Raw genomic sequence first — 12,705 nt, 5'->3', positions numbered from 1 at the left:
AAACCTGCCAAGTCTCACCCTTTGCATCAGAAAGCTGAAGTAATTACAGAGTCGGACATTTACAAACACAAAAGAGAGCTAACAGAGACACACACAAACATGCAAGCGGTTGTCATGGAAGCAGCTTTGCCTGCGCCTGATTGGCCGGCTGACACCTCACCTACACTGCAAATTATAGTGGACGTAACCACAGTAACAATGCCATTACTATTCCAGCGGCAAAGCTCATACAGTAGATAGGGAAGTGTGTATTGTCAGGTTCATGTTATGTGTGTAAAGAATACTGAAAACAGCTGAGAAGGTTTCATATGTAAGGTTTGTATCCACTACTAAATAATTCAATAAAATGGACACTTAGGGCTTTCCACATTTCATAATTAAAGAAGCTTAGTGTCAAACATGACACTAAGTCATAGTTATAGCCACATTATAGTGTTATTGATTGATTGGGTGCTTACAATAACAAAGAAAAACTAAAATATTTCTCAGATAAGGGACAAGAGAGTAAGAGAGACGTGACGTAATGGTGGCTAATTTGTGAAGTCTTTGTAAAAACGATCCAATTATTCCCTCAGGTGACACACACACACACACACACAGCACGAGATGTGGAATTAGACCCCCGGTGTGCAGCCATCTACCCCACCCTGCTCCTGTGACCCCGTCCCTGTAATTAAATGTCTCTGTTCTTGCATTCTCGTCATCTCTTGTGTTTTTCTTTCATTCTGGACATAATTAGAAGCCACCTTTATCTTCCCATCTTCACCATAACTCACTTTCCATGCACCCACCACCAGTACCATCTTCATCATGTCCCAGTTCTCTTTCATTCTCTCTCTTCTTTAGTTAAGAATACAAGATGTGAAAATCTTCCATTGTTTGACCTGCATTCAAAATCTTACATAAGTAAAAGTACAAAGGTATAAACCGCAGATGTTGTCTACAGAATGTATCAAAAGTAAAATCACTCATTCAGTAAAATATCCTTTACAACACATGTATTATTAGTCATTAGATTCTGATGCAAAAAGGTTGAGGAGGAACTAGTTGGAATAACTATAAATAAAGTTAGCTGAAAAAGTCCCAACCTAGGGGTCGGCTCCGGCAAAGCGCCAAAAGATGTAGTCGTGAAATGTATACAAAACTAATTTGTCTTGCTACTCTTCTCTAATCTTTTATGTCTGAAATGTTGGATAATTTGACATTAGTCTTGTTTTATATATACATGAAACTGATTTTTCCCTGACCTTGACTGCATGGTTATTTTTGTAAACATGTCAATGAAGATCCACTAACCTTAACTATGATTTTTCCTTATTCCACATCATTCCACAATAGGAAAAAGTAAAAATATGTGTTTCCGTTTCCATGGAAATAGCCCATTACTTCCTTAAAAGGTTTTTAAATGAATTTACTCTTTGGTGGAACTGGAACTCAGGGACATCGGAAGCGTAAAAAGAACACAAACCAACGGTGGGAACCACTAGTTAGTTGAATTAATCAATGAATGAAACTAGCTATCAGCTGAAAGACAAATGTGGATGCGTTAAAGGTACCATATGTCGCCTCTGAAACGAAGTGAAGAAGAAACAAAAACTAGGCAACATAGCCCCTTTCCAATTTTCAATGGCCTTGAGTTACTCTCCACCAGCGTCTGCGCCTCTATCTGTCAGACAGTCACATTCCTGCAGGGTTAATTGAGTTAAGCTAAACTATGTGGCCGCTCTAATCGCTGTGGAACAACAGAGGCCTCTTGACATGACGTGCCCTCATCCTCCATGTCGCCCTGCCCCATCTCCGTCGTGTCCCCTTCATCGTCTCTCCCCTCCTTCACCTCCTGCTGCTACATTAACAGGGTGAGTAAGACGCTATGATACACACACCTTCCTGTCTACATCTTCACCCCCACCCAAAACACCTGTGCCCCTCTCTGAGATCATACAGTGAACCCTCTCACCTCCATCTTCTATACGCAGTCTCTCCTCCTTCAACTTTACCCTTTTGCTCATTAATCTCAACTCTTTTTACCACCCTCTACCCTCCCTCACGTCCCCCGTCCTAGCCCAGACCGATCCCCCCCCCCCCCCTCCTTTCCTTCGCCTCTCTGACTTCCGCAGGAAATTACCTTGTCTGGACGCTTCACATCCACGGCTGCACTTGCAGAGAGACGCATTACGAGTGAGAAAATAGTCTGCGAGCAGTGTGTGTTAACAGTGTGTGTGAGCACTCAGATTTCTGATAAAAACATTACAGGAATCTCACATTTAGAGGATCTATGAAGATGGTATGAAGATGGTAATTACTTTTGACTACTGAGATACAGTTGTAGATAGAGAGATGGATACAGATGGATACATATAAAGTCAACATTTTCGTTTTTTCAAGATGGATAGATGGATAGATAGGTAGACAGACAGACAGACAGACAACACAAGAAACCACAGAGAGAGTAGGGAGGATTTTTGAAAGCTACACTATATCTCTGCCTGCCTTGTGATATCCACCGGGACGTGATGTGGCTGAACACAACTGCAGTGACACCGAGAACAAAACGTTCACAACGAAAGAGAGAGAGTGAGAGGGTGTGTGTTGGAGATGGAGGGTGAGAAGATATGACAAGAAAAGAAACAGATCGATGGTGAAGAATGAAAGTCCACTATTTGCTGTGATTACACCTGTGTTGCCATTTAAACGATTGTATACGTGCTATCTGCATTCAATGACACACAAAGACATCCAGAGACTATAATTGCACTGTGATCATGTAAATCAAGATTAATTTGCCTTTTTCTCTCCTAATAATGAGACTCCATACCCTCAATCCAATTTACACACAAATGAAATCATTAAAACATGCGTCCCTTGAGACGTTTACCCCCGAGTTATTAACTTATCTCTAAAAAACACAAGCTCCCGTTCCCGATGGAATTAACCCTATTTGTGTTTTGTGTGTGTGTGTTGGCTGATGAATACCTGATCTATATTTGGGTGTGTCACAAAATGTGTGTGTTCGTGTGCGTGTGTGTGTGTGTGCGTGCGTGCGCGTGTGTGTGTGTGTGTACAACAGTATCAACGTACACGCTGGTATGCAAGGCTGCGTAGGAGAGTCAATTAGGGGACAAAAGAGAGCGGAGCACAAACGACAGGAGGAGAAAGAGTGAAAGAGAGACTCTGCAGAAAAGAAAGCTCCAACTATTCTGCTCTCCTCTCGTTTCCCTTCACCAACTTCCCCCTCGGCTCCCACACAGCAGGAATGCACAGGTTACAGCCGTGTGTGTGTGTGTGTGTGTGTGTGTGTGTGTGTGTGTGTGTGTGTGTGTGTGTGTGTGTGTGTGTGTGTGTGTGTGTGTGTGTGTGTGTGTGTGTGTTGTTTACACATTTATATAGGCCTACAGAAACATATTTTACATCTAAAGTAAAGTTTGGACATTTTGGAAAATACATACATTTACTTTCTTGCCTAAAGTTAGATGAAAAGATCAACCCCACTCTAGTGTCTGTATGCTACTTATTAAGCCAGCGATGGATGGGACAAGATAGGAAACACCCACAATACGTTGATGGTACATTATCCAAGAATATCCTTATTTATAATATAAAGATAGAGCCAGAATTAAAATATAAGATAAGGATTGTAGGTTTTTTGTGTGTCAGTGATAGAATGACAATTTGTGTTTCTTTACAAAATATGATTCTATTCAAATGTAACACTATCCAACTACTCGAACATCTAACCCATAAAATAAATCTAATATGCTACATTAGTGCAAAAAGACATTTCATAGAGGGTTATGTGCTAAATTAATTATTGGTTCTGAGGGTGTTCATTACGGACTCCTAGACATAATTCAGATGTTTTGAAGTCGTAAGCAGTTCCACCAAAGATTAAATAATTAATTGAATTTCCCTTAGAGACATCTGATCATTCTACTACAAAAGGAATAATAATTAAACTCATACACTAATATAAATAATATTTTTCTATTATTAACAATACATAATTTCCCCCTTGGATTTATCTCATCACACTCTTGTGGGGGCTTAACCACTCAATGGAACTGGACTAAATTACTGAACAAGTCATTAAATGTTGTTTCACCTGAACCGCCTACAGAAGTTAAATACTACTTACAGTATGCACTAGTGCATCTGTATTAATATTCTCGTTATATATAATATAATATTAGTCACATAGGCGCCTTTTCATGGTGCATTGCATATTTTGCTCATCTTTTAACTTCAACAATGGATATGAGCACTTCTACAGTACCACTTCTTCTGGTATTAATGAATTCACTTCAGTTTTTCTACACATAAATACAGAAACAAAGCAGCAGCAGAATAACACTAGAGCAGACCGACTGGTGTGAGACTCCAGTAGCTCATCCTGAACATATTTGCATGATAGCCGCACTTTGCATGTTGAATGAAGTCAGAGGACGGTGAGAAGAAGCTCCCTGAACATAATTTCACTTAAGAGGAACTGCTTTGTTCACCCAAATGCATCGCTGTGAGCAATTATGTGCATCTATTTCTCACTGTATTTCCTTTATAAAACAGGAAAGAAGTTCCAGTAACTGTCTACACTATCTAGAATTAACCTTTACGTTATACATAGTTGATAGCAATATTTATTAGAGTAATAAAAACAATAGGGCAGCTTTAAATGAATAATGCACATATCACATGCTCTCAGTTTGATGTGAGTATTTCTCAGTCAGCTATGGCCTCTGGCAGTAAACCTGACCATGAATGAGTTTGAACACTTGACATGTGGATTATAAACGGAGACTTCACTCCATTAATTTCACGTTAACAGTATAGCACCTATCCTATTGTGGTTTGTCAGGGGTCGTTTTAACAAAGAACCAGACCCTGATGGAATACTTCAGAATGACAAAAGATCAGGAAACGTCAGATTAAGTATTGCACATCATCAGCGTATTGCTTTGGATATATAGACGTAGAGGAATAGGCACCACCTGGTCCTTATGTTGCACTGTACTTTTCATTCATCCTCCTGCTTCATTCACTGACTTGTTCTCACTTCTGTCACCTAAAAAAAAGGTAACAGGAACCAACTGAGCGCTCTGTGTTCACCCGTCATCCAAACAGATTCAACTAGAAAATCACCAACGGAGGAACGGCTTAAAGAAATGACCTCGCACAACCTTTCCTGTCTCAGCGGAGGCGCCGCAGATAAAACATCCCAGACCGCTCAGTGTCTGTGATACTAACGCTGAGGTCAAACTGAAGTCGCGTCCCTCAGACTATCTGTGACCAGGGGGCATATCATATCCACTATACATGTAGTTTTCATGAATTCATGGACAGGCTCATGTATAGCACTTCTTTCAAAATGAGACAACATGGGAATTTGAGTATAGCCTTGATGATAAATATACCCAAAGTACTGTGATATATATTTAAAGTACATCAACTGCTACTCTCTAACTGCGTGGTTAGTGCTGGGTTACAATGGGTTAGCTTAGCATAAAAGCAGAGTATGGGATCCAACTGGCTGGTATCAGCTCATGGTCTGGGCTTTAACCAGCGCAATCAGCGCAGACTTACAGAAGCCTAACAGGGATGAACTCCCCTCACCCCCGTTTTCAATCTCGGGGCTTTAGCCTACACGCAAAACAAACAAAACACAACGAATTACAACTTTGCTCACATTCATAAGCAAATACAGACACGCACATATGACTGCACATTTCCCTGATGAGATTAGTGGGAGAAAGAGAGAAAGAACAAGTAAGGGAGGGAGGGCCGGGGACAGAGAGAGCTCACCTTTCCTCATAATGACTACGCTCACCTGTTCATCCCCTCACCTGAGGCGGGGGGATCACTCCCTCCCTCCTCCTCCACCCCCCAGAGATGGTCAGATAAAGCGAGTCTTTCAGTCTCAAAAGCACTGACGCTTAGTCCCAGCTCCCTCTCTCCCCCTGCAGCCCAGCCCTGAAACTGATCCAGGTAAGCTTTCTGACGGAGAACTTTCTCACACTCCTGTACCTGCCAATCACACACCTCCCGACAGACAGGAGAAATAGTGTGACACACACACACGCAGTATGCAGCATGCAGCACACACACTGAAGCGCAAACAAAAGCAAACTGTACACAGATAAGGGAGATAATTGGCTCAGGGACAGAGAGTCTCACAGGTAAATAGGCTGATACTAATCAAGAAGAAGAAACCTAAGTCAAATGTGTGTTACGTGTGTGTGTGTGTGTGTGTGTGTGTGTGTGTGTGTGTGTGTGTGTGTGTGTGTGTGTGTGTGTGTGTGTGTGCTCAGGTCAGCAAGGATACATTAGGAGTGTGTGTTTCACGCTCTGAAGCTTCACCTGGGTTTTGTGCCATATTAGGAACATTATTACACCACAAAATGAGTCGAATTACAGCCACAAGGTCTTTTGCTGCCATTTCTGTGATACTTTCATTACGAGAAAGGAGTCAACCATGCTGTGAGCGATCAAAGGCTAAAAGAAAGAAAGATAGACTGCAGAAGAAAAACAGCAAACAAAGCCTCCGCAATCCCTGGAAAAAATTGTGGCTCGCTCCTTCGTGTCCTTGCCAAGTCGCTTTATAGGGATTTTCTCTTACTGTAGTTTCTATAAACAAATTGCTGCAATGAAGAGTCCAGGAAATAAGTGACTAATGCAAGATGATGAAGGGATGGATTTTAGGACTTCAGAGCCCTGCAATATGGGATTATTTGGGTCACTCACTGCTGTTACTGTCCCTGACTTTCTTGATCTTAAAGCAACAAAACTATACTTACATGTATATATATATATATATATGTAACAATTATTTTAATGATTCATTGATTGAAAAAAAGGGAAACAATTCTAGCTTTTTCTTTGAATAGTTTGTTTTGTCTGATCAACAGTCAAAAACCCATTGAAGTCAAATGGATTATCATAATTAACTAAGATAAATAATAAGATCGGCAAAAACTCATATTTATAACGTTTTTACTGTTGTCTGAAATTAATCTAAAGGATAATCAATATAGTAAAATTACTTTCAGCCCGATGCATGTTTGTGTAAAAGATATTTATGAAACAGTACTGAATGATCAGGGGTGGATAAAGCACAGGTTGGCCTATAGTCTGCAGATTGGGTGGGGGTGCTCAAAGAGATAGAGCCTAGGAGCCCCTAACCACCTTAATCTGTAAACAAAGCACAGAACACAGAAATAATTCATTTTATGGGCTAACGCCTTAATCTCTCCCTACTCCCTAATTATATTTGTTTAAATGATTCCTGCTAACTGTGGGTACAAATCAAGAAAAAGAGGATGAGGGGTGTCTGAAGGAGGAAAGAGAAAGTTGGATTGAATAGTCGATATCTCCCTCTTGGCAACTCTCTCCTCCGTTGTGCTAATGGAAGATGAATTGGTCTGCTCTTTGATGAGGACACAAGATGGAGCAGCCAGCAGCCTGTTGTTTAATCGAGAAGCAGATTGTTCGATAAGCCCCAAAGGAATGCAATATCATCTTATTTAGAAATTGACAGTCTAAACAGTTCCCAACTTGTTACCTTTGACTTAAAAAATAATGTACTGTGACCCCTCAGTTATTATTGCCTCACTGAACAAAATAGCTAATTTTGCTTCAGAAAATAGGTCTTCCTGTTCCATGCAAAAAGGTGTTAAATCGTTTGAGTCTGAACTCTTCATTGTTATTCCTGCCTCGCTCAGCTTGAGTGTATTGTTGTACTAGAAGCTTAGCCTGTTCCCTTGGTAACCATACTGATAAGGGGCAGTGCCCCCTGTACTTACTGGCCATGCGTACTTGAAGGGAATGACAATGTGTCCATTAGTCCCATCCTCTCCTCCTGCTCCTCCTCCATCGTGTCCTCGGTGGCGGAGCGTCTGGGAATTTCCCCCCAGGATCCCAGAGCTGCCCGACCCGAAGGTGCAGGTTCCAGAGGGGGCGACCCGGGCCTGGTACTCCTTGAGGCAGGCATGGAAAATAGTGTCACATTGGTCCCTGGCAGAGCAGCGCTGGCCCCCGCTGGCCTGGAGGTCGCAGCAGTCTCCCGTCTGCAGCAGTCCGAGGGGGTTCTGGTAGTAATAGATCTGAAGCTCGAACATCCCGACTGCACACACAGCCTGAGTCCAGAGAGGGGAGAGGGAATGAGAGAGTTACATTAATATGTTATTAACAAAAGCAGTGCGAATAAGAACTCGCTATTACGGTATGAAGGCTCTCATTAGTATGATGCAAAAGCAACAAAAGTCAAAGGTGATTTAAATGTGTTATTTGATGATTTGTTCAAATTCATGTCTTTTTAGTGAAGTGTAACTAAAAGTGTGCCTGAAATAGTTGCATCAATGGTGGCTAACTGTTGTTTTTGCCAAGTTATAGTTTAGTTTGGGGTTATACAATGAGATGATTTTTAAGTTTTGCAAAAGTTGTTTAACTGAAAAAATGGACAGAAAGTATTGCAGAAAGACATGAAAGCAAGTAGAACATAAGCCAGAAGGGATTCATGTCTCTGTTTGACAGTAATCTTAAAGAAATACTGCCCTATTTTGGTTAATATGTTTGTGAGCAGATTTTTTTGTGGAAAAAATGTCAGTAGAACGGAGGATTCAAATTAAATCCTATTTTTATAGAGCAAATAGGTTCAGAGCACCACACACACAGTGAAATTAGGGTTCTGCATTAGCCGCTTTCACACCAAGTACTTTGTTGTACTTTGTCGTACTTAGTTCCCAGCACTTAGTTCCCAGCACTTTTAGTTCCCCCATGAGGGAAGATTACGCAAATGAAGCCACTGACGTCACTTCTTCTTCTTCTTCTGCTTTGGGTTTACTGGCAGGCCGCTGTCAACAACTTCAGGGCGTATTCTTTCACACACACATACGGGTTTTGGGCCGAGGGCGACACCGTACTTCCGGTATCCGCCATTTCACACGAGGTGCAAGCAGAATATCATAGTCTATTGCCTTAATCAATATAGTCAACTTTAAAATACCACATATATGCATTGGCATGATAATATTATTGTGACAAGTGAGGTATTCACCTGGTGTTTCCAGAAGATAGACGTAGATGCTGCCAAAATCGACCGAAGGCTACTTTTGAGGGTCGTAATTCCATACATTGTACATCCAACAACCCACACAGCTCTAGTTTACGCTGGTAACGACCTAGAGCACACCCCTCAAGTCCAGAGATGTAATCTGAAGACATGCAGCGATTTCTTCGGTCGTTAATTCAGAAAAAAAACCTAGTGCACTCTGCCTGGATACGTTAGCTAGCTGTTTATATTAGCACCTCCAGGATTTTTGCACCTCCAGAAAAATGGCGTATTTATATATATATATATATGGCGATCGTTGCATTGTGGGTAGCTCCTGACGTCACTGTGTGTGAAAGAATACTGCCATAGATAATAGGCTTGTTTGAGACGAGCGAGACCGAGGACGTTTCTCAATCGCGAGGATTTTGGCTTCCAAGCCAATATTTCAAGGATGCTACTATACGTCATCGAGTGCCGCCGAAGGACTGTTCCAATCTCCAGCATACTTGGAATTCCACCGAGGCTGCGTCCTTGGTTTGGGGGAAATTTCGAAGCTGCACATGGGTAGACTTCGCGTCCTTAAAATCCCAACAATGCTTTGCGCACGGACCAATTTCAAAAACATGTGTTGGTAAATATGTTACTTTGTTACATTTGTTTGTTATCACGAAAAATGTGTTCCGTGAAAGTAAAGCAAGTTCATAATTATAGACATCGTGAGGTATTTATTTTTGGTACAGTTTATGTTGAAACCGTTAGAGAGCAGGGACGTGCACAGGTACGGGCTAATGTTGCCCGGGCAACGGCCCGTTTTCCCTTTTTGGCTGACCTGCCCCTCTGGAGAGAGCGAGAGTTTTTTTTTCTTTTTCTGTTGTGGTCGAATCAACATGATGAGCCCACAATTAGTATTGTAGTGTCTCGCTGCGGGAAAACCATGGGGAAAACACACCAGCTTCACTCTTCTTCTACTACTTCTTTTACTTCTTCTTCTTCTTCTTCTTATATGTATTTGCCCCTAACTTTTGAATGAAGAACTCGTTTCAGTGTTAACTCATTCCAAAGTATGACCACAAAAGTGTTTTAAACCAGGTAGGCCTACGTTTTTATTATTTATGTTCTATATCGCTAAGTGTGTGATTACACATGTTACGTATTATATATATTATATTTATTATAGGCTACTGTATCGGATTTTGGAAAATGGACTTTGAGTTTTCTCATGGGAGGGACTTTACTTCCTCTTGACACCGTCGGTTATTTACAAAAAAACACCTACATATACTTGTTATTGTGCTTCTGTGTCTTTCCATCTGCTCCGTAAACTCCTATTAAACATCCATGGTAAACTCCCTCAACGGGGCCGCCCTCTCTCAGGAGAACACTTCACTGTCCCGCTTCATTGTAGGATTTCTGCCATGTCTCCACTTTAGTTTGAGCATCTCTGTTATTAAGTTATGGAATACTAAATAAATAACTAATTAGATACCTTACCGTTACTGCGCTCATAAAGAATGATAAGAATAATGCATATTGAACTGGTTTAATTAATTAGTGAGTTTATTTAAGGTAATTAGAGAAGCCCTATTTGATCAGTATGTCTGTTCAGCAGTTACAATGGTCAAACTACATTAGAACAGAATTTTCCCCATTTTTTTTTTAATAGTTTCTAACATTAGATAGTTTAATGAGATATGGACCGCAAAACAAAAAATGTCCCTGGTTTTCATTTTAAAAATCAAGTCACCGAATGCAAGTAGTTGCCTACTTATTTTGTAATGAGATGATGATGTGAATTACTGTTCAAATCAGTTAATGTAATAATCGTTTTGGTCTTATATTTTTTTGGGGGGGGAGGCCCTTTTTCCAGTTTAGAGCAATAGCCCTTCAAATGTCTGTGCACGTCCCTGTTAGAGAGAGTGGCACACTTGTTAGCCTGTTCCATTCTTCTTCGTTTTCCGTAGCCGTGGCTTGGAAGTATACTTGCTTCGTTTCTGAAGGTCAAGTGACTTGGAAGTACGCGACTACCAAGCCAGCATCCTCGCGATTGAGAAACGGCTGACGTAGATCTGCACAATTGCGATCGCCGTCTTGCTAGTGCGTTGCATGATGGTTAGTCATTTTGTCCGACTTGCTCTGGAGGCTCGCCTACATGAGACGTTGATCTCGCGGGACAAAGATGCCCGCAGACTTGAGAGCGCGGCGCGGCGCGGCGAGGCGAGGCGGCGCAGTTTCTCTCCATGGGCTGCGGAAGCGAAATGCTTGATGGGAAACGACTCGCTAGTATCTCGAGCTGAGCGCTCATTGGTGGTTTTTACCCATGGCCACCCGAAGTCCCCGGCCGGAAGTCCCCGGAGTTGGGGACTGGCTTCAGTAGAAGCTGCTGGGACTGGGAGTCTTCCCAGCAGCTTCTACTGAAGCCTTCCGAGTAAATCGCGAGAAGCGCCGACACCTCCTCATCACTCCACCGCTCCCATGTTTTATTTTGTGTTGCCATACGTTTGTCTCTCTCCGTTGGTGCGCTGGGCTAATGCTAATAATGCTAATGCGAGCAAATAAAATGGCGGCTTAATAAAAACTTTTCAGAGTTTTACGGGCCGTGGTTTGCAATTCGCCCAGCCAATCAGAAATTGGAACCTTTTTCTCCCCAGGAAAGTCCCTGCTCTCTAGCAGGGGGTGAAAAGGTTCGCAAAAAAAGTTCTAGTTCCAGATCTTTTTGGTGTGAACGCAAAATCCCAGGAACTATCGGAACTATTCCTGGGAAAAGTACTCCGGTGTGAAAGCGCCTCTTGTCTTTCTTTTTTCTCTCCACCTTTTGTTTCACCACCACTCCCTTCTTATGTCTCACTCTCCCAACCCAGGGGACGATGACACAGAGGGGACTCCTCCTCCCTTCTTTCTCTTTGTGGTAACAAGCTGTAACGCTCCTGTAATTTCTCGTTCTGTTATCAAGTTTTTTTCTGCAGTGTTGCCATGCTCCTTTTCATCGGCCTCCCTTTCTTTACTGTGTTCCCTTACTGTTTGAATATGGGTGGAGTGAACACACATCCACACAGATTTAACAAGACCCCCAGGGAGTCTCGGAGCACAGGGGTCAGGCATGTGCGCTAATGCATGTGTGTGGGTGTGTGTGCTCCTCTGTCTGTATGTCACACTCACTGCAGAATTAAACAATGGCTTTGGCTTCTTAAAACAACGGCAAAAAAAAACACAAAAAATGATGCCACTGTTATCTCCGTTTGCCACGAAGCCTCTATTGATGAATACATCTGAATAATTCACAGCTCTTTTTGGCATTCTGGCACAAACATTGGACATAATTATTGCTCATTAAGTCCAAGAATCAGAATCATGCATCCCCAAGTGGAGTTGTGCGCTTCATTATGGACAGTAATCACTACGAGCAACAAGCTCTCGTGTGTCCACTGCCCGACACTGAGCCCGATCCTCAGTCGCCCCATTGTGTTTGGTTAGCGTGTCCCTCTCCTGCCCCTGTCCCTGAGCAGAGGGGGGGTGAGGTGGGAGGGGACAGGGGGATGAAGGGGGGTGAACCAGTCTACATCAAAAGGCTTGTGGAGATACAGTGGCGCTCATCACTCTACATCCTCCTTTCTTCCTCTCCTCCTCTCGCTGCCGAGCCATTCCCTGCATACCAGCATTTCAGCGCT

General features: G+C 42.3%; 1 protein-coding gene across 1 annotated transcript in view; it reads right to left on the bottom strand.

Annotated features, from left to right (window-relative positions):
• Window positions 1-12,705, bottom strand: part of LOC117554875 (protein jagged-1b) — a 51,198-nt gene that overhangs the window by 35,528 nt on the left and 2,965 nt on the right. Inside the window, exon 2 of the mRNA XM_034229444.1 lies at window positions 7,791-8,123. Within this exon, the coding sequence (XP_034085335.1) occupies window positions 7,791-8,123 (333 nt within the window). The remainder of the gene's footprint in view (window positions 1-7,790; window positions 8,124-12,705) is intronic.

This window comes from Gymnodraco acuticeps, unplaced genomic scaffold (assembly GCF_902827175.1).
Source record: "Gymnodraco acuticeps unplaced genomic scaffold, fGymAcu1.1, whole genome shotgun sequence".
NCBI lineage: Eukaryota > Metazoa > Chordata > Actinopteri > Perciformes > Bathydraconidae > Gymnodraco > Gymnodraco acuticeps.
Note: the sequence above shows the minus strand (reverse complement) of the source record. Positions and strands in the feature narration are given on the sequence as shown.